At 39.2% G+C, this 26,803-nt stretch overlaps 1 protein-coding gene across 1 annotated transcript in view; it reads left to right on the top strand.

The window, feature by feature from the left end:
* RSBN1L (round spermatid basic protein 1 like) overlaps positions 1-26,803 on the top strand; it is a 48,611-nt gene that overhangs the window by 12,057 nt on the left and 9,751 nt on the right. Inside the window, 3 exon segments of the mRNA XM_009641392.2 lie at positions 10,932-11,575; positions 23,855-23,992; positions 24,190-24,332. Of these exon segments, the coding sequence (XP_009639687.2) occupies positions 10,932-11,575; positions 23,855-23,992; positions 24,190-24,332 (925 nt within the window).

Genomic DNA, 26,803 nt, shown 5'->3' with positions numbered 1-26,803 from the left:
TTCAGGGGGCTTTTTGCGGCCCCTTTTCTCCCAGCCTCTCAAGGCCCCTCTCACTGGCAGCACAACCCTCTGGTGCATCAACCACTCCTTCCAGTTTTGTATCGCCTCCAAACTTGCTGAGGGTGTGCTCTGTCCCATTAACAAAGGTGTTACTTTGGGTAAGTAAGGGTACTGATGCAAGGTTTCAATGTGTGGGTTACTCATGTAGCGACTGTCTTCCATCTGGACTTCATGCTGCTGATCACAATCCTTTAAGCACAGCAGTTAAGCCAGTTCTTGATCCACCTCACTTTTCACTTACCTAGGTCATGCTGCATCAGTTTTTTTCTGTGAGGATGTTGCTTATTTAAGTAGGCCAAATATTTTTTTCTGTTCTTTTCAGACTCTGCTTTTGAAGTTAGGAACAAATTCCTGATGTATTTTTCTGTTATCTTGTCTGCAATGGGATTGCACTTACAAACAAAAAACTGAAACCTCCCAAACCAAAACATTATCTTCAGAATGTTCATACGAGGTCAGAGGCACAGAACCCTGTCATTACTACATCACACATTATACTGTATGCATGGCTCCAAGTAACTGTATTGGCAACTATGACAGCTTAAAACCGGTGTTGATCAGATCTCAAGGTATCAGCTTAGACAGTGAGGAATGTGTAAGCTGGGGACTTCCTGTGAAAAGAACAGATGTAGCTTGTCTTTGTTGAGCATGAAAGGAAGTTGGTGGTTGAGATACTGGGCAACGCTTAACTGCCTCAACAGTGAGGTTCTTTGGGTTTTGTTTGCATACCAGCCTTTTTTTTTTTTTTTTTTTAACCCTGCATCCTATTTATGTTGCCATTCAGCAGATGAGGTGGAAGTGGTGAAGACAGCAAGTCTTGTTACACAGATTTAATAAATGATACCTAATGGGGATATTGGGCCTCAAATGGTGCTTTATTTTCAAGTTAACTTAAAAAAGCATGTGCACAGGGGCTGTGTTAGAACACATCTGCTGTTCTGAGGTAGTTGAGTAGCAGGGTAGGTTACTCTCACAGAGAGTAGCGCTACAAGTGCATTAGGTGCCTTAGCCTGATTTCATAGATCTCGTATGTTATCAGTCAAGTATCATGTTTTAGGTTTTATTTATGATGTTGGTGGGATGTGTTTTGTAGATGCTACATTTGGTTTGGTGGTATCGTGTAAAATTGACTCCTATTAGAAAGGAGTGTGTCAGGAGAGCAGTTATTTAGAGCAGCCAGATCCTCTTCAATGGGTTTGTGTCCTGTTCAGAAGAGCAGCTCTGAATGTTCTGGCCTCCAAAGTCTGACTGGATGTGGTTGTGTGTGCTGTTAAATTTGTATAACAATTCCTTATTTCATCTGCTGATCTAGCTTCACATCCTGGAAGCTGAGAGCAAGAGAGCAAAGGCAAAAGTGCTTTAAGATGCAACTTCTTGTATGTATCAGTGGTCAGTGCCTCTGTGACCTACTCAAACGTTATTAACTCTTCTAATGACATCTTCCTGTGGAACAAAAGTTAAGCTCCGAGCCCCTTTAATCTGAGCTCAGAATTCACTGTGTGGGCTTAGGAACAAAGGCTTGTAACTAGTCTACTTCCCTTTTCTTTGGGTTTTTGGTTTTGTGGTTCATTGTTTTTGTGTGTGTGTTAAGAGACTACAGTGCTGGTCTCTAAAGACAGCTTATTTCCTTCTTTTAGCCTTTAGATGTATAACTTATAAAATGTTACTTTGGCCATCTGCTGAATTCCTATGTTGAGAATATTGTTAGTGTTTTGGTTTTTGCCTTCTTTCTTGTTTTTTATTCTGTTTGTGACTTAATTTTGTTGAGGGGGTGGAGGCAATAGCCTGCCTGACTTCACACTTAAACTAGCTGTCCAAGATGAAAGTTGGCTAATTATAGAAGAAGAGGTCAGTAGTTGAGGGAGAGTTGGTACGTAAGCCTGGTTTTGGTGCTTTGAGCTAAATGTGGAAGAGTTTACTTATGTTGGGAAGCTCAGGGATGTAAGCTGTTTGTCTGCCTAAAACTTGGGTTGCTGTTCTCTTGAAAACAATGATAAAACTTGCCCATGTTGGAGAAGGGCAACTCTTAAAAAGGCTATCTTTGCAGTTCCTGAGGCTGCTAAAGAAAATGTGTTTGGCTTTTTCAGAGAGCCTGATGGCTTTTCTCATGCATCTAGAATGAAAAGGGTTTTTTTGTCGTCCTTTTGCACTTGCAGATGTATTCTCTGTAGAATAAGGCTATGTAATTGCCCCTTTTTCCTCTCAGTCTGTTATGTGGAAGGTAGGGCTCAGTTCTTGGAAAAAAGCTTCATGGTATATCAATATTATTAAAAATTCAGTATTTAAGTGATTAAAACTTGCTTTTAAAAAATCACATAATGAAAAAGTTATCTTTTAGGAATTGAAAGTTTCATACAAAAAAAAATCCACACCGCTGTGACATGGCTGAGGGTTACTGGAGGTCCTGCAAGAAGAAAAATGATTAATAGGCTTATTTGTAAACAGTCTCATTTGTGTTTTCCCTTGAAAAAAGTCAGTTCTGGTTTTCTCATTATTTATATTGGAGCACAGCAATTTCTAAAAATGTACTAGGAGAAATTCTTAGTGTGTGTTTCTGCAATATTAAATGCCTTAGTTTATGGAATGCCTTGGTTTATGGAACGCTAAAATGCAGAATGAACATCTTTATCATGCTGGTATGAACATCTGTAAGTACAAATTGTTTTCTAAAGCTTTATTATTCTGGGAGAAACGACACTTCTTTTAATTGTACATTCTTATGAACCTTTTAAAGGTTTCATAGATGGGTTTTGCACAGAAGTAAGTATAAAATTGGTATATTTAAGGTGAGATCTACCTCTGAGTTGTACTGCATGCTTTTTCCATCTGCTGTATTTTGTCTTTGTGTGTCTTTATGGAAAATGTTGAAGGATTTGTATGCAATGTGCTTTAGTTGACGGGACATTGAGGGGATGAAAGACTGTGGTAGAGTGCAGGGTACACAACCCATCACACTGATTTGCCTGTAATACTGATTTTGCTTCACGGTCCTTATGCACCAAGTTATCAACTTGCACCCTGTCCTCATGTGTTTTATTGGTAGAACAGAGATGTAAAATAAGGTCGGATATATGCAATGAGATCATGGAGAGCAGAGCTCTTCTAAGTTCCAGTGGGCCTCAAACATTTTTCAGAAAGAATGCATAAAATAACTTAATTTTTTTGCGTAGCCGGTGGATCACTGTTTTCCAAGTTTTCTGGAGATATATTTGCTGCTGCTTGCCCTTGGTTCCTTCCCATCCCTTTACAGGACTGATTAATTTATACGCCTTAAAGTTGCTGCTGCCTCCATTACTCCTTCTGTTCAGCTAGAGCATTCAGTTGGCTACACAAATCTTTGAGAACCTAAATGGAACCAACAGTGCTGGACTCAAGCAGTCTTGAATGATGTGCAGGCAGGGTGAGACACTGTCAGCCCATGCTGCTTTGGGATGGAGCAGGTGGGAGCTGGAGGGAGAGCTGTGCTGCAGCAGCTTTGAAGTGTGTCTTGCTCAAGGTGGGGGTCTGGAAATTGAAACAAAGATTCTGGTACATCAGTGAAAAGCGAAAGGCAAGTCTTTCTACCACTGCCTGCAAAATCTATGTGGGTTAAAAAGTGCCATACAATTTTTTTGTTTGTTTGGAAGAGATCTGAAATACTGGTCTGAAGGCTGTGGGTACATATTATGATAGGCTGTGTGTAGCATATGCACATGTATTATTTGGAACTTTTTTATGGTGAAGACTGTGGAAGTAATTGTAGTTTTTTAATTACTTTATTTCAAAGACAAGGAATTCAAAGATAATACTTGAGAGAATTGCTATGTGGTCACATTTTTATAGGATCTCTTCCTTTGGGAACAGTGTTTCTACCTCCAGCTTCTTGCTAGTAAATATCTTTGGTTAAGTTGCTAGGCTGGGTGCACACAAAATATTTTCCTTTCTCCCTGTGATTTTACTATATATGTGAAGTGGGTTTCAGTTCTAATTTCTATGCCACAGATTAATTAAAATGCTGTGATGGTCAGTTCAGAAAAGACGTCTGGTTCTATGTGGGTTACTCTTACTGTCTTTAAAGTTCTTCCATAGCAGGGTGAAAAATGCAGGTAGGGGAGTGTGTTTGCTGTCTTTGCTGCTTCAAGTGGAAGGCTTCATTGAATTAAGATGATTCAGTCGGCACTTTTTTCAGACATGGAACTGCACAAAAATTGTGTCCTGCATGATTCCTCTTGCAGATTCTTGTTCTGATATGCAGACCTATGATTTCGAGCAGAAGTCTTCTGTTACACCTGCCCCCTCCACAAGTTTCTATCCCTGCTTTCGGTCTAGGTGGGATTTCCATTACAGTTTTTATTTTGGATGTTGATTTTTTTGGAGAGTAGAGATTTAGAAGTATGGAAGGAGTAACAGGTTGCTGCTTTCTAAAATACTTTTATAAAGCACATAAAATAGTTAATCTGTAATTTTATGTATGTATATTTTGTGTGGTAACTCAGGTGACCAGACTATAGAGACTGTTTGCAGACTTTGTATTTTCAGACTGTTGTAGAAAAATCAACTGAAAATATTTTAGAGCTTTATATTTTTTTTTATTCATCACTTTATAAATCTCTGCTTACCTTACAACATCCCATTGAAACTTTCATGATAGGTGCAGTTGTTGGAAAGGGTATAGGAGGAAGCATGTTAGGATCTTCCTGTGTGGCTCTGATGGGTAAGAGGCAGTTATCTTAATGAGCTAAACATAGTAGAAGTCAACATACATCTTTATAGCAACTTTTATCACATCCTGTGTTTGTATGCTGCTAAGTGTCACTTTCTGAAAATCTTGAATAGCTGTTCTCAAGGTCGTCGTGACTATTCAACTTCCAGGAAGGCTGAGACAACACAAAAGAGGATTACTTGATGTATTTTAGGCTTGACTCTTCTGATGTCCAATATTCAAGCTTATAAACAGAACAAGATAGCTGTCAGTTCTTGGTTGTACTACTGCTGTTTGGTTTGTTTCCTGGGCTGTGTACTGAGACACCTTGAAGCTAGGTTTGTTTTCAGCATGTGGTCTAATAGCTTCTCAACTTGTCAGCAGTTGATCTTGCTCGTTCTCCTTATTTGCGGAGTGATGATGTGCCTTTCGTGTCTGTTAAGAATTCCGTGTGCATGTTTTAACTCTATTAGGAAGTCAGTTGTTCTAATACTTTTGAACTATTTTGTAATATTTTTAATATAAAATTTTATTTATTAAAATATATACACAAAATTTATAATACATGATATGTTAAAATCAAAATATAAAATTCTGCCAGTTAACTGTCTGGCTGGTACAAAGTTGAGGGTTATTTAGGATCTGAAAGGCTTCTCATGGTTTTTCTTACGCTGGGTGGCTCCTAAAAATAGGGGTTTTCTTGGTTTTTTGCTAAGTGGCAATGCCTCTAAGAACACTTGTACTCTCTACAACTGCATATTTTATTTATTTACTGGTTGGTGATTGGTGCCTTGGCTGCTCTTGTTCTAAGCTATTTTTCAGTTGCTTGTGGTTATGAACTTTAAAGTCATTGGAAGATCCAGGGGGACACTTCTGTGGTTTGAACTGGGATTTCTGTGTTGACTATTTAAAGACTATATGTCAGTAGATTTAGTTTGAATTGCAGTGAGAATGCTAGAAAATGCTCAAGTTGTGTGTCTGGCCATGTGGGACTAGGGGAAGAAAGGGAAGATCATTAATGGGATGTTACTTCCTACCTATCCCCTTTCTGGACACTACTAGGCAGAAGGTCTTGTAGCACTGCAGTAGGAGATAGTCTTTGGCTTGGTCCTGGAACAACTTAAATAACGTTTTGCAGCTGATGACAGGAACAGCCAGGCTGATCTCTTGCTGCAGAGCAAGCAGTATGCCTGCAGCTGGGTGATGCTGCTGTGACTTTTTGTGTGCATAAATGAGGAATAAGATGCTGTGTTCCAGTCCTTCAGTTCAGCTGAAATATCTAGGAAGTGTGGTCCCTATTTAGGCTTCTCTGTGTTGATGTTTTTTCCTCTGTGCTCTTACCCTCCCCCCCACCAGGTGTTCCTCAGCTCTATTAAATTTTGGTGACTGAGTTCTAAAGTGGGGAAGTGAAATGGACTTTAATTACTGGCTGCAGTTAAAACTATTTGTCCCTTCCTGCTACTAGCAGTCAGCTAGAAAACTGTGGGAAAAGAACAATTTAGCATTGTTATTAATGTGGGGGTATTTTTTTAACTTTTAAAGTGTTCCCCCCCCCCCCCCCCAATATTTGTGGGGCCTGTGACCTCAAAGCTGAGAAACACTGCTTGCTGGTGAAGACTCTCTGGAACACCTGTGTTGAAGGTTTTGGGTTGTGAGTGTGTACCTCAATAGTAACTATTGAGTAACTATTGAGAAGTGAAATAAGTTAGCTTGCATCAAGCACTGCTGCTGCCAAATCTTGCTTAAAACAAAGCTAGTTTGGGTATCTCAGTCTTGCAGTGTTTGGATCTTTATTTAGCCTTTTGGATTGCTTGCTTATGTTTTCACCAAATTCTGTATGTCTGCTGTGAGGCAATGTGCTTACTGCCCTAGGGGGACAGGGAAGGCAGCCTGTTCATGTTTGGTGTCTGTTAGCCAAGTGTCAAAGCAGTGTTACTGGTTTTGGAAGAAGCAGCACGTTTTGCTTTAAAGTATTTTGATATATGCAGCAGAGGAGTGACTAAATGAGTGTGTTTCTGCTCCTCTCTACAGCTAATGCAAAAGAAGAATAAGATGAAAGTATTTTATTGGGCATTGCTGATAGCAATCCTAGTATTTCAGCAAATTAATTCCTTTTGCTATTGAAGTCTTTGCAACTTCTGTGCAGCTTTAAACACCTACTTCAGAGTGGATCTTTGAAATTCAGCAGAGCAGAAGCCTTAGGCTAGAAATCTGCCGCCACCTCTTCTTTCTGTGAAATTCTATTCAAGCTTTGCTGAGAAATATTACTTGTAGAAATCAGTTTTCCATTTTGTGTTTGTATTCTTCAGGAAAACTTTGGCTGTATGCTAAAATAATTGAACACAAATACTCTAAAGTTGGGCATATGTTGATGTCAGAGAGGTGTTGGGAACAGGCACGGTACAGTGAGTGTGGGTGGTGCTGTAATAAAGTACAGAGGGAAGGAGGGAAGAAATTGTAGTCTGATCCATAATACAGTTAAACGTACTAGAATGTTACCTTTAAAAAACAAGCTGAGAAATTATATAACTTTAATATTAAAGTCTAAAAGTTCAAGCTTTTGGGTTAGGAAACTTTCTGATTAGATTTCTTTTTTTTATCCTTATAATTTCAGCCTTGTTTGGTGCTTGGGGTGGACAGACGAAGGTGTGGTGGGCAATGTAGCTAACCAGATAAAGTGGTTTGCCTGCCACTGGCGTGGGGTGGGTTCTGCTGCTCTGCTGCTCCTCATTGCCTGCTGTCGGTGGTCTCCATGCTCTAGTTCCTGTCTGACAATGCCGTGAACCAATTTTGTTTGCTAATCTAGCAGCAAAGTGAATAGTTTTCTGCTGAGCCATTAAGTTGAGTCAATTTACTGTGCAATCAGATGAGCATCAGTCAGAACCAGGAATAATGCAGAACTGTGTGCCAGGAGCAGTGACAGAGCGGGGAGTTGGACTTTACCCATTTGTGGCAATGAGATCTTAAATTGCTCAGCTGTATCATAGATCCACATGTGAAGGTCAAACAAATAATTATGAATTTAATGTTTTTTTCAGTCTTTCAGTATCCAGTTTAATATTATAAATACAATTTTCTTTACAAAATATGTCTGAAATATCTAAAAATAATTTTTCTTAAGTATGTCATTTGCTGCCAGTATGAAAACGAAGTAGAGTTCTTGACAGAATTTATCTTGTGTATGCAGTAGCATAAGCTTGTGTGAATTTGAGAAAGGTTCAAAGCAACTCATCAGTTTTTGAAGTCATGTTTTCTTCCAGTTTCTGGTTGAAGTGCCTTTAGAGAACTAAGTTTTACTCTTGTTGGTATGTAATGTTTTTTGTTGTCTCTAAATCTAGTAATGTTTTGAAAAGACCCCATTTAGAATGCCCTTTCTCTTTGACTTCTGTGTTTCAAGGCTTTTTCCCTCTCCAGTGGCTTCAGGAGCTCAGGCCCTTGAAGGGATTCATATTTTGTTTCTCAAGGATGGACACTCCCCATTTTGTTTTTTCTGTCTCTTTTTCCAGTTGCAAGTAGCAGCTCAGGGGTCTCTGCTACCTCCCATTTTAGATCTTGTGGTGTTTGTTATACAGCCTTCTGTTCCTTGTGCGATTGTTGCTCTCTTGCTTTCCAGGTGTTTCAGAATTAAAAATGGCCTCAGTTCTATCCTTTTTGGCATATAGAGATCCAGAAAGTTCTGTGGAAGAGAGTTGTTTTCTGAGAAGAGACTGCAAGCAAATATTTATTTGGTTCCAAATCGTGTGCACCATTTTTGCAACTTCTTGTGATTTGGGAAAGCGTGTACTGATGAACTTTAATACTTGATATATGTGTAAATGGCATAACCCTTGTAGTCTGTGATCAAAAGTAAAACCAGCCTACATTATTAAAGTATTTGTAGTTAAAGCTGAACAGAAAATTTCTTTTCAAGCTGGAAGGACTGCATTGTATACCAGAAGAACAACTATTTTTATCCTGTTAAGAGCTTTATTCCCTTCTGAAGATTTCATGGAAACTGTGTGAAAACAAACACAGGGAATGATAAATGTTCTTCACTTCACAAATGTCTTAATAAGGTTTTGAGTACTTACGTAGGTGTGTAACAACTTCACTAAAACATTTTTTTTTTTTTTTTTTTTACAACTGGTTTTGAGTGCAAGCCTTTTGGGATATATTTAGGTGAACTTTGCATAATTTGACACTGATTTATATTCTGCCTATGTGATTTTAATTGTGTTATGTCATTGGTGGGTTTTTTCTTGTTCTTTCTGTCTTAAAAGCAACACTGCTTTTGAGACCATGGCTTTGCTCTTTTAAGTGCTGTTTACTGATGATTAGAATAGAATATTTCAGTTGGAAGGGACCTACAATGATTATCTAGTCCAGCTGCCTGACCACTTTAGGGCTGACCAAAAGGTAAAGCATTGTCCAAATGCCTCTTAAACACTGACAGGCCTGGGGCATCGTCCACCTCTAGGAAGTCTGTTTTGTAGTTTAGTAGTTCTGTAATCTTAGAAGTGGTTTGGTTTGGGTGGGTGGCTTTTTTTTGTTTGGGGCTTTTTTTTTTTTTTTTTTGCGTAGCTGCATCTATGAAAATACATTAAGTGATGAATTTAAAAAAACAGCCACCGCATATTATGGGAGTAGTCAAGTGAAATTGATTGTTGTTCAGTAAAACTTACCAGCAGAGGTAATCAAAGGCAGGGAATGGGACAGATTGAAAGGGGAAGTCAGATAATCTTCCTTCTCATACTGTAGAAATGGAAGTCAACAGTTTTTTAGGTAGTTTTGCACAGATACAGATTTATACCCATCTTTTGTGTAAGTATGTTTCAACTAGTAATTATGGAATCTAATACCTGGATGTTCAGCAAGGATGTATAGATGCTGATCTTGAGTGACCTCAGGGCACTTCTTCCCCCCTACAAGAGGAGAAAATAGAAGCTAGAGAAATAACTAGTTCGCTTGCCTCCACTTCAGAAATCCCAGGGGTATGTAGCTGCTGTCACAAACCTCAAGAGACTGAAGCAAGTGTCTTAATTGCTTGTTCTCCTTTCCACTATCTGTACCTTTCATATCCAAACCTCTTAATTATCAGCAAGTTTATGTGATTCCAAGCACCAACAGTTGCAATCTCTTATCTTTTTTTTCTTGGGTTTTTTTTTTTGTTGTTGGTGTTTTTTTTTTTTTTTTTAGGACTTGTGAATTACTTGGGCGGATTGCAAGCCAAAAATAGTTTAGCACAATAGTAGAGACGGGGTAACTTTACTGTTGTGAATTTTGAGATTACTTAGTAATTGCATATTTAATTGCAAGACTCAACTTCTGTGTCTGAACCTGCTGATCTTGAATCACTTGTCGTGGATATAATTTTGTGCTGTAACATGCCTGGTAACTTGATTTATCAAATTGTGAAATGATTTCAGCTGCTAGACTTTAGGGCAGTGTAGTGACAGAAGTTTTTTTTTGGCTACCATGTTTATTACTTGCAAAACCACCCCCAAAATCACTTGAAGAAAAACACTTTAAAAGAAGGGTGAATGTTTTTACCTTGGGAACCACTTGAACACATTAGCCCCAAGTGAGTATTTTTGGCTTTAGGCCATTACAATTTGTTTTCAATCTAGTTTGCATATTATATAAACTTGAAGCTAGCTTCTGTTTCATGAGGTTTTGGTTTTTGGTAGTTATTTTCTTAGTGTTTTTTGTTTGGTTTTTGTGGTTATCTTTTTTTAAGAAGTATGGGGTCAGGAAGAGTGACCATGTAAAGCCATCTGACAAGGTAGGTTCTGGCAGTGGTATCTTGTGAACAGCTTGCTGATGCTGGTTGGTATTCATTGACTGCAACCCCCTTGTTCGGCAACGTTTGTTGACAGCTGTCATATAATGTCTCTGAACTTCCTGGTATGGTAATTGCTGATGACCAGTTAAAGGGTATGATTAAGGATTGTGACTCATTGTGAAAGCAGCCTTGGGAAACTTGGTTTTTTTGTGAGTTCTGCCCCCTGCCCCCCAGCATTTTTCAGTCATAATGTGAACATGGCAGGTGTGTCTCGCTACTCGTTTTCAGTAAGATACATGTTGTGACCCTCGGTATTGGACTCTGGTCTTTGTGTGCCACAGTGAGGGTTTTGGTAACTTCGACTCCTGATCTTTAAATACGTATTTTGCATGTGAAGATACTTAAGATATCTTTTTCTGCTCTTAACAGGTGGGAAGGAGAAACCAAAAACCAATGCAGAAGAGCTACAGATTAAAAAAGTGAAGAAGAAAAAGAAAAAGAAACATAAAGAGAATGAGAAGAGGAAGCGTCCAAAAATGTACAGCAAATCCATTCAGACCATCTGCTCAGGATTGGTTTCTGATATTGAGGATCAGGAAGCCAAAGGCATCATAGATGATCATCTTAAGGATTTCAATGGGAAAAATATGGACCCCAAGAAGGACTGTGAGTCCAAGATACCAGAGAACAGTGAGTTTCCATTTGTCTCGTTAAAGGAGCCACGGGTTCAAAATAAACTCAAAAGGTTGGACACATTGGAGTTCAAACAGCTGATTCATATTGAGCACCAGCCTAACGGAGGTGCATCAGTTATCCATGCCTACAGTAATGAACTCTCCCACTTATCTCCTGTGGAGATGGAGAGATTTGCAGAAGAGTTTGTGGGTCTGGTTTTTAGTGAAAATGAAAACTGTGCAGCTTACTATGTAATGGGTATTGTTCATGGGGCAGCTACTTACTTACCTGACTTTTTAGACTACTTTTCGTTTAATTTTCCCAATTCACCAGTGAAAATGGAGATTTTGGGAAAGAAAGATATAGAGACAACGACTATGTCAAATTTTCATGCTCAGGTAAGAGGTTATACATTTTACTTTCTAAAGTCATATAATGATTTCAAGCAACTGTGAATGAGTTTTCTAAGAATACAGTTACTATTAGCTGTGCTGTGTGGATGACGCTGAAGTCTGGAAGCAAGGGAATTCTTTAAGTAATAAGTTAGTTCTGCAACATTAAAGATAAGGAGCCTATTATCTGAGACATAAAGTTGGATTTTATGGGGGAGGGGAAGTGTTTGCATGCATGTATGTGTAGGTTTCTTTGGATTTGTTTCTTTAGCTGAAGCTTAACTGAATTTTGGAGGTGTTAAAATGATTTAGCTGCAGCTATCTGGCGTCTGAACTGTAGTTTATCTGTATGAACTTCTCCATAAAACTGAAATGTTTTAATATATTAGCACACTGTTATACATAAAGCCTGTGTAGGGCACATACAACAAAATTGGTTGCGTTTGTGGTCTGAGACTTATAAATCCGTATTTAAAGGAGAACTTAATGGTGTTTAACATAGCTACTAATTTGATCCTTACCCTTTTTGTGTTTCCCTCCAGTTGATTGTATTCTCTTGAAAGCTGTTATGTGGCAAAATAGCAGCCACCTTTTGAATCTTTTTTTTTCCAAGTTTTTCTCTTTCTTTTTTTTTTAATTTTTTGGAGAGAAATGACTGTATACTGTCTTAACACCTACTGATTAAACATAAGCTCTGCTATTTATGTATCTGCTACAGCAAGTTCATTACTGTTGCATATAAATTATTTACATTTCAGGTCTTTACAGCAAGTTCATTACTGTTTCATATAAATTATTTACATTTCAGGTCTTTTAAGTTTGGGGGGGAAATTCTAAATTTTCTTAGATTGCCACCTTGGTGATGAGTGTATTATGTAAAGCCCATACAGACGTTCTGAAACAATTTATGAAGAAACTCAATCCTGTTTTTTATTGTATCAGCTTTAGCTTACAGTTGCCTGTTTAACTCCCTATTTGTGAATTTAGATGTTGTATGAAATACCTTTAAACTATTTTAGACTTCATTTCTTGGACAATTTTGAAGAGTTCAAGTGTAAGTTCATCTCTTTGAAAAACGTGCCTTTTTTTCTTCAGCTACATAAACACTTGCATGGAACACTATTACCTCTATTGACAAATTTCAGGTGTGTGCTATCCACAAGGATATGCAGAACTGAAACGTTGCTGCAAGAGAACATTTGCAGTGCTCGTTAAGAAAACATCCACTGCCATGCAATATAAATACTCTGTGAAATATACTCACTATTTTTTTTGTATGTAAACTGAATCACTACTTTAATAGTAAAAATCACAGAACATACTATGGGCAGGCACCCAGAGCTGTTCTGTCTTGGGTCATTTTGTAGAACATACTTGCAAGGACAGATACAGCTTTTTTTATATAAGTCCAACCTGTTGTCTTGGGCAGCATAGCAAGCATAGCTGTGTGCTAGTATTTGCTTTAAAGAAACAGTTAAAAAAAGCCCCCATTTTTTTTTTTCTGAATTATAATGGAATTATTTTACAATGGTATCATTATCTGTAGTTAAATCAGTCCTGTTGACATTGGGGTTGAGATTGTAACTTTCCATTTTTCTGTAAGTGAAGCAGGAAAGATTGTAGTAGATGAAAGGAGCCAAGCTGTATTATTATAGCATTCAACTGGCCAACTTCATAGTCTGTCTTCTAACCTATATTTTACTTGGCTGGAGGTTTAGTTCTGGTATCTTCTTTTCCTTTGTTTTCTCTCAGTTTTTCAGTTAGTTTGTCTACATTTTATCATTTCTCAGAGTTTGGTTGCCTAACAGAAAATGCTTGGCTCCTTGTATTTTTGCTAACATAAAGGGTGTAGTGTGTATAGATAATGTATACAGGTGCACACTGGACTTACTGTCTTGGGTGCAGCATTGCTGTTTCCAGGAGTATTGAAGTCAGTATCTCAGTTGCTTAGGTACTGATTTGATTTCCTTATTTAATTTTTTTTTTTGTCTTATTCTGGCTGCTTATTTTGTCTTACTCAGGCGATCTGCTACAGTTGAAACGTTTTGTTAGCAGGATGTCTAGGAAGGAGTGTGAGAGTCTGGTAGTCATAGTGATACTGTGTCAGCGCTCATCCTCCAGGGATATGACAGGACCTTTTTGAATCTGAGAGTTGTGAATTTTGTGGTTTTAACCTTCAGCTGTATTCTTTGTGTGTGTGTGTGTAAAATTCCGATTCAGTGGCACCAGTTACCTTTCAGTTTTCTGCCTCTGCCTTCCTTTATAAAGGTACTAAATGCATAACTTGTTGCGTTTTGTGCGGATCGATAATATTCTTCTGTCTCGTTGAGTTGTTTGTTAATCTTTTAAAGGGATTCTAATATGCTGTTGCAGTATACTTCAATTTAAATTTAAAATGTAGTTTTCTATTCCTACATTGCAAAAGCTCTGTGCCGCTATGTTCCCTGTTGTCATGAGCTGCCTGAGCAATGTCTAGCGGTTGTGTAGTCTCAGCTGAGAGGTGAGCTGTTTTCTGATGTCCAAGTGGGAACTTAGTTTTATCAAACTGTTAGGATCCAATTCTGTTTGGACGAGAGGAAGGCCCCCTTGCTTTCTAGCTGACCTCAGACGAGTCTGGGAGGCCAGGGGTGGCTGGACCAACCTCTTGTTTCAGGTTCGATCCCTTCGAGTGAGATGAAGACACAAACGAGGTCAGCTGTCGTAAGTCCACCCATTTATTGATTGTTCGGGGGAAAGAGAGAAAGCAGTGACAGGGAAGGAAGGAAGGAAAGATAAGAAATAAAGCGAGAGGTCCAGATAGAAGAGAGCAGACAGTCACCACCATGGGTCCACGGTGTCCCAGGGGGGTTTCTGTGCTTCTGGGGTGATTGCACACAGAATCTTCGGTGGTCTCTTCACGAGGTCGGTGATCTTCCTCTGGCGTCCTTGATGGTCTCCCACCAGGTCCCCCTGCAGTCTCAGGCTGCAGCCTTTTTTATAGAGCACAGCCCAGTACACGCGCACATGTTTCGCACACTTTCCTTTTGGTGGGCTCCGTTCGTGCCCTTTCTTGTTGCTGGGCAGGGCTCAACTGCAAGCCTTGGTGGGCAGGTGGCCCCGCCTGGGTGGCCACTGCTTCAGCCAGCCCACAAGCCACCTTGCCTGCGGCAGTGCTGATCTTCTCGCCACACAAAGGAGCAAGCTTTGAGACAGACAGCTGGCTATTCAGTCTCCCCCACAAATCTGCTTTGAGTGTCTATCTCGACTTCTTTAGCCTTAAGAAATTTGGGTATTGCTTTGCTAACTTTAACTAAAACACTGGAATAAGGTTTTTTGGTTGTTTCTGAGAACTCATTGTGTGTAGCACACGTAGTCAGTCTGACAAACATAAGTATTTAAAAAGATGTAAAAAAGTATATTAAAAAAGTAGAAAGGAGGGATGAGCTAAGCCTGAAATGGAAACTATTATATTTCATCAGAGTTTTTATTTCTCAAATTGATTCTTTCAGTACTACTCAATAATCTTCTACCTCCTGTTCTGTGGCAGATGACTTTTTTTGATTTCAAGTAATGCGTATTTTCAAGTCATCGGGTTCTGTGGTAAGAGGTAGATTCTACAGTAAATTCTGTTGGCAAGGTCAAAACTGTTGGAGTCTTCCTAAGTCTGCCTGGAGAGTCTGCATCTCTCAAGTAATTTACTTAGTTTTCACCATTGTAGAGTTGAAAATGAACTCCTTTCAGCTTCCCGGTATACCTGTGTCAGACAGAAGTAATACAGTTTCACTTGTTAGGAGATTAGAAGTGGGCAGAAGCTTGTGAGAATAGTTACAGCAGGCACAGGAGAGAGGAAATTGTGTTGGAACTCATCAGAATTAGCTTTTAAATTTTGTGGGGAGAGGAATTGGAGAGTTTTTCATCACCTAGCTTAGGTCTATGTTTAAATACTCTGTAATTGTTAATTTTTTAGGTTAGTGTCTGTGAACTGTCTGTAAGACTTAGTGAGACTGTTTCTATAATTGGGCAAAATGGAATTAGTCTGGGTATCCTTGTAGCCAGTAAGTCACTCTTTCAGTTGGTGGAAAACTATCTGCTGTAGGTACATTTCTGGGTTCCATCCCTTGTGTAGGTGACAACAGTGGCATCAGTTACCTGGTAGCTGTGAATCTTACTTATCAGGCTCTTAGGAGGACTTCAGAGAACATAAATAATCAGCTTTTGTCACCTACTTGCAGTTTATATCAGTTAGGCTATTTAATGCTATTGAGGCAAATGTCTCTAATATTTTGAACCCATTACTGTGTCCTCCTGCTGGGCAAGTGTAAATTTTATTGCCTTGCTGAAACCCCAAAGCGCACACTTCATGTTTAACCATAACAATGCTTCATGGGTTGATTTTACTGAGCTTCAGTCTTGTCCCAGAGGCAACTTCTTAACATGGATGAAGTAAAATGCTGAGCAATACTCAAAAATTCCTGTGCTTCAAGACAAGATTGACTGTTCTTAAGTCATATCTGACAAATGCTTGTCTGATGCGTAGAAATCTGAAACTTTTTTTTTTGTTGGTTCTCTTACCTTAATCCTCCTGCCAGTCCTTTTATTCTGATCTTTAGTGGACAAGGCAGTTTGTGCTTTTCTTTCAGTGTTCTCTGTATTTGAAGATTGTGTAACCGCTCCTTTTTTTTCCCCTCCCTAGATCAAGTAATTTGAGTTATTTCAGTCTCCCATTATGTGTTATAGCCTTATGTTCTTCCTGCTTTCCCCTTATGCTCTGTTCAGTCATCCTTATTTTCTTAAGATGCAGTACTGAAAATGGACAGTGTCTGCCTCTGGTATATTTTCATCAAGGAGTATGAGAAGATTGCTTCAAGTGTCTTGCAAATTTTGCTCTTATCTATTCCTGCCTTTTTCAGAGCAGTTTGTGATCTGCTCTAGCAGCAGCTCCTGCTGTGAGTCACTCCCCTTTTCATGTTTATGCAGTTAATTATGAGTGTAGTTCTTTGCTTTTATTCAAATTAAATGATATCCTGCGTATTCAGATCCCTTTTCCAGTTTATCTAAGATTTTCTTAGTTTTGATCCTTTCCTGTAGTATGCTCGCAGCTTTGTGCTTCCTGCAGGTTTCATAAGGATGAATTGTGTTCAAAGGCAAGATCCTTGCTGTGTGCCACAGAATTGGTCCTTTCCTATTGCTGGTTACGAGAACACAGACAAATGAAAACAGCCCACTGTTTGCTGTTACTAGAGCATGTTTCTGTAGCAGTTTTGAGAACATAATCAAATGTCAGCATGTGTACCGGTCCTCTGAAAAAGCCTATCCTGTCATAGAAAGCAAGGTTAGTTTGACTTGATTTTTTTTTTTTTTTTGACACGTCCATATTTATTCCCTTTTACCATCTTATTTTCTAGGTGGTTAAGATGGGATTATCTAGCTGTTTTTTCTGGAAATTGAAACTAGGCTAAATGGTCTCTAACTCTTCTATGTCTTGCTTCTCTTGACACCTGCTTCTTTATAATGGGATGTTTATCCTCTTCCAGCTTTGAAAAATCTGATTTGTGTTTTGAGTTCTCATTAATTTATTAAAGTTTTGTTTCTTTTTAGCTTACCATCTTTATACTGCAGGGTATGTGAGGACATTCATCATTAAGGTTATTCAGTTTATGAAAAGTCACTTGTATTTTACACTGCTCTGTGTGCAGTTCGATAAATGGTCTAGCACCTGGTGCTGCTAGAAGAAAATGTCTTCCTAGCTGCTTTCCTCCCAGTTGTGTGTTCTTGTGCCAAGCTGTGGTGCTTCTCAAAGTGGTGAGCTGGTTTTGTTAATCCAGCAGAAACCTTAACCTAGTCCTGAGTGATAGGGTTTATTAATGAGCTAGCAAATTATATTTGCCAGAAGTATGTGTGTATATATCTATATATATGCCCGAGGTAGCTCAAGGATGAGTGTGGGGCTACACAGTCAGCCTAATTCCATAACAGCAGACAGTCTGCATTTTCAGAGAAATATTTTTTGGTTTTTTTTTTTTTCCCTAGTCTGAAGTAATTTATTCCATGTTGCCTATGTTAACTGTGATGGACACTGGATATTGAGATAGCATAGAGAATAATGTAAGTATTTTGGAGGAAGACATGCAGTAGTAATGATAGTTTGTGTTTCGTGTTGTGACATTTCAAATGGGTGGTGGTCCTCACTTCTTAAAGTTCTGGACACAGAGCTTTTCATTCCAGTTCCCTTTTAGCCTCTTTTAATATTATCTTCTCTTTGCCGTCTTCCTTGTTTACCTTTTAAAAGTTTTTCTTTTGCAGAGAGGTTTCTGCTGCTGTTTACTCCTTTTCTAATTTGTGAAATTTTTCTTGAAAATATTTGTTCTTCTAGTATTTGACGGGAATTCCTGAAATTGTTTTTCTTTGAAGAAAATCTGAAATAATTGGTTAGTGTTTCATTTTCTTACCATTAAAGTACAGTGTCTATTTCCATACACTGTGTTATTTTCCTGTGTTCTGGAAAGAATTCTTTGAAGAGACATGTAGTTCCAGTATAGTTATGTTTCAGTAGCTTTCAGTAGAATTTTGTTTTCAATAAAATTTGCTGCTTGCTCTTAAGCTTTTTGAATGTTTGGTTAGTTATTAAAAAGCTTCAACGGTTTTTAGCAACTGCTTGCTGTTATGCAAGTTCCCCAAAGTATAGCCTCCTTTATTTTTTTTTTCCTTTCAAATATGAAGTGACTGTTGTATGTTGCTCACTTTGGTCATGTATTCTGTATTAACAAAACCCAAACCTCAACAAAAAACTAGAGGTTTGTACTGGCAGCTTGGACAGGATCTGAGACTGAACCTTGGTCATAGATCTTCCAGAGTTACAAGAGCATAATAGCTACTTTGCTTTCACAAGATCATTTTCCATGAAGGTATCTAATTGATGCTATTCTTAATTTTTTTTTTTAATTCTTTATCGACTGCTCCATTGGTTTTGTGTCACCAGAATTCAGAAAAATAGGTCATCTTGCTTTTAAAAATGTCTGTCGATCCATCATATTACTTGAAGATTTCTGCTGCAAGGTGAAACACGTGAAGTGCTAAACAAGCCTACAGTGGTAAAAAGACATTGCTGGAACTGCACTGCAGTCAAAATCTTGTGACTGCGTTTCCAGAAACTTTTAATTGGCGAATGGTGTATTTGTTGAAATTAAAGCTTTAGTGGTAATGGATTACCTTTGAGTAATGCTAGAACTGTCAGGACATCTTATTCTGATACCAAAACTCTACTTTTTTTCTTTTTTAAATAAAGAAAAAAAAAAGTAGTATGAAGTACATGTGGTTTGAAAGTCAAAAGTAGCCAAGCGGATTTGTAAGCATTTTTAAACTCAGAGCAATTTTGATGAATATTTGTTTGATGAAATTTTGATGCTTCAGTATCAGTTCCCATTTGGAACTAAAAATATACATAAGCATTTAAGGATTTGAAAAGACTTGGCAAGGAACAGAAAACCTTTTGGCCACTTTTTCAAAATGTACCAAATAAGAAATGCTACATTGTCTCCTCATGACTATAGTGTTTGAGGTAACGGATTTAGAGGAATAAGAGTGAATGGAAGCTGGATGGTTTCAGTTCTAAAGATACAAGTGTGTAAGTGCACAGCTTGTGCACTTGTGTAGTGAAATGGAAACCCACTGTTCCCTCTGATCTCCCGGCATATTTTTATGGTGATTTAATGTTTTTGTTGTTTCATTATTCGTCTCTGGTGGGGCTTTCTTTGTGGGCTTCTTGAAATTATTTTGGGTTCAGTGGTTTGTTTGTTTGGGTTTCTTTTGACGACAGCTTTTCCAGACTTCCTGGTATTAACCGAAAGAAATTAAACCTTTAAAATTCTCGCAGCAAAATGTGAGAACTTAAACTGAATGCTCCCCATACTCCCCAGGAATTAAGTTGTGACTTGCCCCAGTTTACATTTTTTAAATTAGTCTCTTGAAATGCTTGCTTTCTCTACACTGTTCCTTCCAGTTTGTGTCTTTTTCAAATAGAAAATGGAAACACCTTTAACATAACAGTGTTTAAAATGTTTCTTATTTGTAGGATGATAATGGTCAAATATATTATTGTCAGTATCATACATATATTCAGTTTTAGTCTTCAGATTCTTTTAGACACAGAGATGTTTATGTCAAAACACTTGCTTTTTAGAACTCCTTACTTAAAACTGAGCAAGTTAAGTTACATTAAAAAAGTCAGTTGATGTCATACTTGTCACAGAAGCTGTTAATTCTCAAGGTTTACTAATTCTGAATTCAGTGTTGGTTTCACTGTCATAATTTTCCATTACCTTGTTGCGAGAGAATGACACAGTCTCCTTTTGCATGTTTTTAGGTGACATACTTCAAACTTAAGCTACATGAGAAGAAAGAAGTTAGGCTATGTTGTATTTATGCGGTTATATGCTTCTGTTTTATCTGTCCATCGTATTATACTGCACTTAATTGGTGATTTGTGTGTGTGTGTGTGTATTGATTCTGATCATGTTGACCACATGCTAGAAGAACTGATTCCTTCTTTTATTCTGGATTTAGATTGTTTCAGCTGTTTATTTTAGAAAATTTGTAACATTCTAAAAACATAGTCACATTGTAACCTGTAAAATTAAATTCAGGAAGATTACCCTATAAAAGATGTATGATTTGTGGTCAGTGCATAACTTAATGTGTAGAATTTGATGAAATAGTACTGGTTTTAGTACATCAGCATTGTTTTTGTGAGTTTAGAAATAAAGGAGTCATCTTCTCTTCCTGTGAACCAACCAGCCAAAGGATACTGACAGTACAAGGGAAGGGAAATGTTGCTGTTACCTAATATGCTGTAGATTATTTTGTTATTGTCTTTTAAGAGGATTAATGTTACTTTTGTCATTGGTCAAACATCAATGGAAGGTTTTTACTGTTTCCACACTATTACTTAGTAGCAGTCTGATTTTGGAGTGATGAGTGAAAATTAATTTTGTTTGCTAGCTAGTTCTTCTCTCTAAGAATGACCTCACCTTTTTTACATACGTTTTTCCAATTCTTTAGCCTAATCTAAGATCGTGTCATTAAATGGGAACCCCTGACCTGAGTCTAGAGTTTAGGATGCTATAGTCCATGGAAAAGACGAGGTAGGAGTCACTTTTCACTGCCAACAGCTGCCTTCTCTTCCAGATTCCCTCTTGTTCTTTCTGGACAGGAATTAGTCTTTGTGACCCATGTCTTTATTTAATTCTTATTTATATAATTTTCTAAAGTAAGTAAATACATTCTTCAGGTAATTTGTGGATTAAAATAACATCAGTTCCCCAAGCTGGCTCCCTGTTCCACCTTTGGAAGACCTACTGCTAGCAGGAAAGAAGGGAAAAGGAGATAGCAGATCTTCCCCTTTCATCGCCAGCATGGATTCATTTTCTGTTTATACTGGGTCTGGATGGGTTGCAATTAATTTTCTTCATAGCAGCTTATTATGGGGCTGTGTTTTGGATTTGTGACTAAAACTGTTGATAACACGCTGCTGTTTTGGCTGTTGCTGAGCAGCACTTGCACAGCGTCAAGGCTTTCTCTTCTTCCCCATTCTGTACCCCTGGTGAGTAGGCTGGGGTGGGCAAGAAGTTGGGAGGGGACATGGCTGGGACAGCTGACCCAAACTGACAGCAGGGATATGTTCCATGCCATATAACATCATGCTCAGCAATAAAAAGCTGAGGGGGGCTGGGGCAGGGATGTGTGTTGGTCTGGAAGGTAGCTATGGCTCAGAGACTGGTTGGTTGTCAGTCTGCTTGTGGGAGGTAGTGGGTAGTGAAAAACACCACTTGGTGTTTTTTCCTCTTTTCTTTTCTTATTAAACTACCTTTATCTGGACCCATGCATTTCCTTGTTTTTCCTGTTCTCTCCCACGTCTCTCACCGTTGAGGAGTGGGTGAGCGAGCAAGGGGTTGTGAGGTTCTTAGCTGCTGCCTGGGGTTAGCCCACCACAGAGTTCTTCAACACTCAAACACTTCTTTCTCTGTATTTGCAATGATATGACTCTCAATATGGTCACAGAAGAAATCACTCATCATTTGTAACTTTAACATTATGTTAGCATTATTTTTGGTATTTCACCTTTCGCAAACTGGATCTTGAAAAGGAATCTGTTCTGCTTGGTGAATGAGGGGACCATAATTGATCAGGAGAGCTAGGAGTGAATTGGGATGGACAAAGAATGCTTAAAAAAGCCGAGTTGATCTTTCAATTTTAACTTTCAGTGACATGGTCTTTTTGGCAATATATAAGCAATTTCTTAATTGATCCACGTTAAGTGAGGATTATGTTGCACTTGAGCACTTCTTCTAGCTTTATGCTCTACTGCCAACACCTAGTGGTACATAAGCCAGAATGGTGAGTGTGATCAGTTGAAAGCTTCACAGCTTCTCCTAACTTCACTTCAGTTAGTATTTTTTTGGGAAGTTGTAGTTTTCAGCTGGAGTAGTTCCACAACTAGTTTATCCTGTGCTGTGTGAATCACAGAATCATTTAGGTTGAAAAGGACCTTTAAGATTGAGTCCAACTGTTAATCTAACAGTTCCAAGTCTATCACTAAACCATGTCCCTAAGCACCACATCTGGACATCTTTTAAATACTTCCAGGCATGGGGACTCAGCTACTTCCCTGGGCAGCTTAATATCCTGGCCTGGAATGGTAGAATACTAAACTACTTGTGCCAGTGGAAGAAACATCCATTTGCATGTTAGGTTTATCAGTAAACTGTGAGTAACAGACTTACGGCTATATGTAGCTTTAGAAAGTGGTTTTAGGGTACTTTGGAATTGGTCTGTCCAGTAAGCTAATAATGACAAGTGAGTGTCCCTTTCTTGTGCTGCCAGTGCTTTAGTTGTGTGAGCTCCTGATGCTTTGTGCCAGTGCAGGTACAGCTGAGGGCTGGGCTGGTGCAGATTCAGCAGAAACTAATGTTTTCTGATGTTTTATCACAAAATCACCAGCTGTCCATACAGGAATGTGTGACTAAGGATTTGGGGAACAGGACTATACTACTGTCTAGCAGTATTGCTCTCTTCAGTATGGCTGTGATGGTTTGCCATTACATTAGCTCAGAGATTTTGTAAAATCCTACTTTTAGTCAGTCTTCCATCTTCTGGGTGTGCGTGATGACGGAGATTGATCTGAAGAAGAGTATCTGGTTCTGTGTTTCTGGAACGCATCTGACCACATCAGTCTTATCTTCTGAGGGGCACAGTATTGTTCCATGTTGTATGATTTAGTCCTGTTTTCAGGAACTGCTGCTAATTCTCCTCTGCACGGCCATAATTACTAGGAATTTTAATAGTCTGCTTGGGTGAGGCCCATAGCTACACATTACTTCATTAACTGTCTTCCTTGCACCTTTTTTCTTTTCTTGCTTTGGATGCAGAATGTCTAAGGATGCAGTGCAAGAGCCTTACTTGGTTTGTGCAGTAATCCATCTGCTCTTCCCTCTGTTCTGATCTGGTTGTATTTCATCTCATAATACCACTGTGTCTCTCAACCTGCTAAATAGGAGATCAGAAGCTTAAGGGGAAGCAATCCTCATCAATCTCATGCCTAGGCATTTTGTTGATGTAACATGACAGATTAAATTATTGGAGAAAAAAAAAAGTTATAAGAAAGTGTTTCTGTTTAAGTTCAAAATAAAGGGTTTTTCATGAGGTGAATGTTACAGCCCTTTAAAACTTTAACGGAGCACAAGACGTGTTAGCACAGCAAAAATGGAAGGCCTAACGGCCACTTGCTCTCTTCATGTACTCTTTATGAGCCTTGTTTTCACTGTGGTAATTAGCTCCAGTTAATGTGCTCACACAGAGGCCATACTGGTGATGATCAGCAGAGGAAAAATTAAGAGTTTAATTAGTTGTAACTCAGGGTTCTGCCTAACTGTTACAGGAAAAAGGTAAAAGTTCAGCTAGACTTGAGTAATCCAGGTAAGAATCCTTACTTACTAGTTATTGAGCAAAGGATATGCTAATAGTTTTTCACAGTAACTACCTTGGAATGTTACTTTCTTCAAAGGCAATAAATAGTTACTCAATCTTACCTTCAGACTTTAAAATAAATAAAATAAAAATTGTCATGTATCTTTAATAAGAACGGTCTTTGAGTTCATAGTAATTGACTTCATAATATTCTTAAGTATACTGAAGACTATAGGGCTAATATCAATCAGAAAACAAGCCATAGAGATTAAAGGTGTTTATTGAATGTAGACTTTGAGCAGTAGTGGACTTGGTATAACTTTTGCTGTCATATTCTACTCGTAGGTAAAAAGAACATACTCTCATGGTACTTATAGAGCTGGCCCAATGAGACAGATCAGCCTGGTTGGAGCAGTTGATGAGGAAGTGGGGGATTACTTCCCTGAATTCCTTGATATGTTGGAAGAATCACCCTTCTTAAAAGTAAGGACAGAAGGGGATGGGTTGGGAGAAGGGCAACAATATACTGTTTAGTTCTGTTGTAATAGAGTGAGATTATGTGATGCTTGCTTAGATAATTGAGTGGTCTAATAAACGTTTTCATCATGACAGATAAAGGTTGCTTTTAAAAAGTTTTTAAAGTAACTCACTTCAAAATTGTGGCTTGTATTTCCCATTAGTGTACACTGCCATGGGGAACACTTTCTAGTTTAAAATTAGAGAGTCGTAAAGACAGTGATGATGGTCCCATTATGTGGGTACGTCCAGGAGAACAGATGATCCCTGTGGCTGACATGCCAAAGTCACCTTTCAAAAGGAAGAGGTATGTTGAATTATTTTGCTTGATAAATGTCTGGTTAATATTCTTTCTCTACAAATTAATTTTATCCCAAACCTTGTACTGGTTCATACTATATCTTAGTATAAATTTCTGTAAATCCTTGTCTCAAAATACACTTCTAATTTGCTTTGCTTTGTAAAGATGTGGGTTTTTAAAAAAAAAAAAAAAAAAAAAAATCTATGATCTGGCCAAGCAAGGTGTTGGTCCTGTTTGGAGCTTTCTTAGGAATTTAAGGTGAAAACTGCAGGGAAATGTGAACAGGCATACAACTACTGATGTATGCCAAGAGACTGGAATTAATACCCCTGTTCTTAAATGTAAGTGGATGTTTAAAGACCTCAAGGGACAAGTGCTTCTTTCTCATCTGAAAGGTAACACCTCCAACATTAAATGACGTCTTTATCCTTTGCCGTGGTACTGGGTATAAGTACCCGCTTAAGAGTAGGGATGTCCTCTGCAGTACTTGAGTATTATGTGTCATGAGAAATCATGTCTTTGGAGTTCTCTTGTTCCAAATTCAAACATAAAAAGGGAGCATACAAGAAGTGGAAGCAGGGTCAGGTGCTTGGAAGAAGTACAGAGATGCTTTCTGGCCATGAAGGGGGATGCAGTTAAAGCCAAATACCATCTGGAGTTGAATTTGGCAATGGATGTGAAGGGCAACAAGGACTTCCACAGGCATGTGGACAGCGAAAGAAAGACCAGGGAAAATCTAAGGCGTCTGCTGAACTGGTCAAAGGGCCAGGAGACAAAGGACACAGAAAAGGCCAAGATACTCAGTGCTTTCTTTGCCCTTGTCTTTACTGTTGAGATTTACCTTCAGGAATGCAAGGTCCCAGAGACAGTAGGAATGTCTGGAGCACGGACTGCTTGCCTTCAGTGGCACAGAATCAGGGGAACTGCGGGCCAGTTAGCCTCACCTTCATCCTGGGAAGGATGCCATTTCAAACATGAGGGACAAGATGATCGTTGGGTGAGGCTAGTATTGTTTTACAAAGGGGAAACCATGCCTTGCCCACCTGATAGCATTCTAAAACAAAATGACTGGCTAACAGGATGAGAGGAGTGCCAGGGGTTTTGTTTATCTTGAATTTAGCAAGGCATTCCCCACTGGACACCTGTGTCCCATAAAACATCCTAGTAGACAAATTAAGGAAGGACAAACTAGACTGATGGACTGTGAAGTGGTTCAAGAACTGGCTTAAGTGCTGTGCTTAAAGGATTGTGATCAGCAGCACAAAGGATGGACAGATAGAGGACAATCACTACTTGAGTAACCCACACATTGAAACCTTGCATCAGTACCCTTCAACACCTGTGTTAATGGCTGGCATCATGGGACAGAGCACACCCTCAGCAAGTTTGGAGGCGATACAAAACTGGAAGGAGTGGTTGATGCACCAGAGGGTTGTGCTGCCAGTGAGAGGGGCCTTGAGAGGCTGGGTGGAACGGGGCCGGAGAAGCCTCATGAAGTTAACACTGGGATGTGCAAAGCCCTGCACCTGGGAGGAATAACTCTGTGCACCAGTACAGGCTGAGCACCAACTGGCCGGGCAGCGCCCGACAGAGAAGGACTTGGGGGTCCCAGTGGAATACAGCTTGGCGAGCCTCTGTGGTGAAGGGGGCCAGCAGCCTCCCAACAGCCTTAGGAAGAGCGCTGCCAGCAGGTTGAGGGAGGCGATTCTTCCCCTCTGCTTCTCGCTGGTGAGACACATCTGGAGTATCATGTCTGAATTACAAGAAGTTCCACTTAAAATAAGGGAGGGGAAAAAAGTTTACTGTGTGGATGGTTGAACACTAGGATAGGTTGCCCAGAGAGCTTGTGGAGTTTCCATCTCTGGAGTTGTTCCGAACTTGACTGGACACAGTTCTGAGCAACCTGCTCTAGTTGAGTGGGGGAAGCTGGACTACACAGTCTCCAGGTGTCCCTTCCAACCTTGGCTATGTTATGATTATAAATAGCTCTTGGAAAAGTGTGGCACATGCTGTTGGCTCCCACGTGGCCAAGAAAATGGTCTCATGGCTCTGTTCTTCCTCTTGCAGTGTTCCCTTCAATTTCATTAAACCCTGAAGAAATAATCTTTTGCTGCTTCTCATTCTCAGTTCTACAACACAGAACTAAATATACATACAAATTTCCCAGCGGTTTGGTAGAAACATAAATGATGAAGAATGACTTCAGGGACAATTGAAATGTATGTTGAACAACTAAGAAGTAGCAAAGGCTGGCAGTTCCCTGCTAGGGGCTGATCATGGTAGGGCCTGGTCTGACAGTGCCTGAGGGAGGCAGATAGGGCAGACCTGGGGTTTGGGGACCAAATTCATCCCAGGCTCCAGTGCCTCAGGCCAGTGTGTGGTGATGGGGGCAGGTCTGAGGTCAAGCCAAGGAAGTCAGTCTGCCTGTGCGGATCAGTTCCAATGACTGCCAGGGAAGTCCATCATGATAACGCTCT

Source organism: Egretta garzetta, unplaced genomic scaffold (assembly GCF_000687185.1).
Source record: "Egretta garzetta isolate BGI_Z169 unplaced genomic scaffold, ASM68718v1 scaffold156, whole genome shotgun sequence".
NCBI lineage: Eukaryota > Metazoa > Chordata > Aves > Pelecaniformes > Ardeidae > Egretta > Egretta garzetta.
This window is presented reverse-complemented; position numbering and strand designations above follow the sequence as displayed.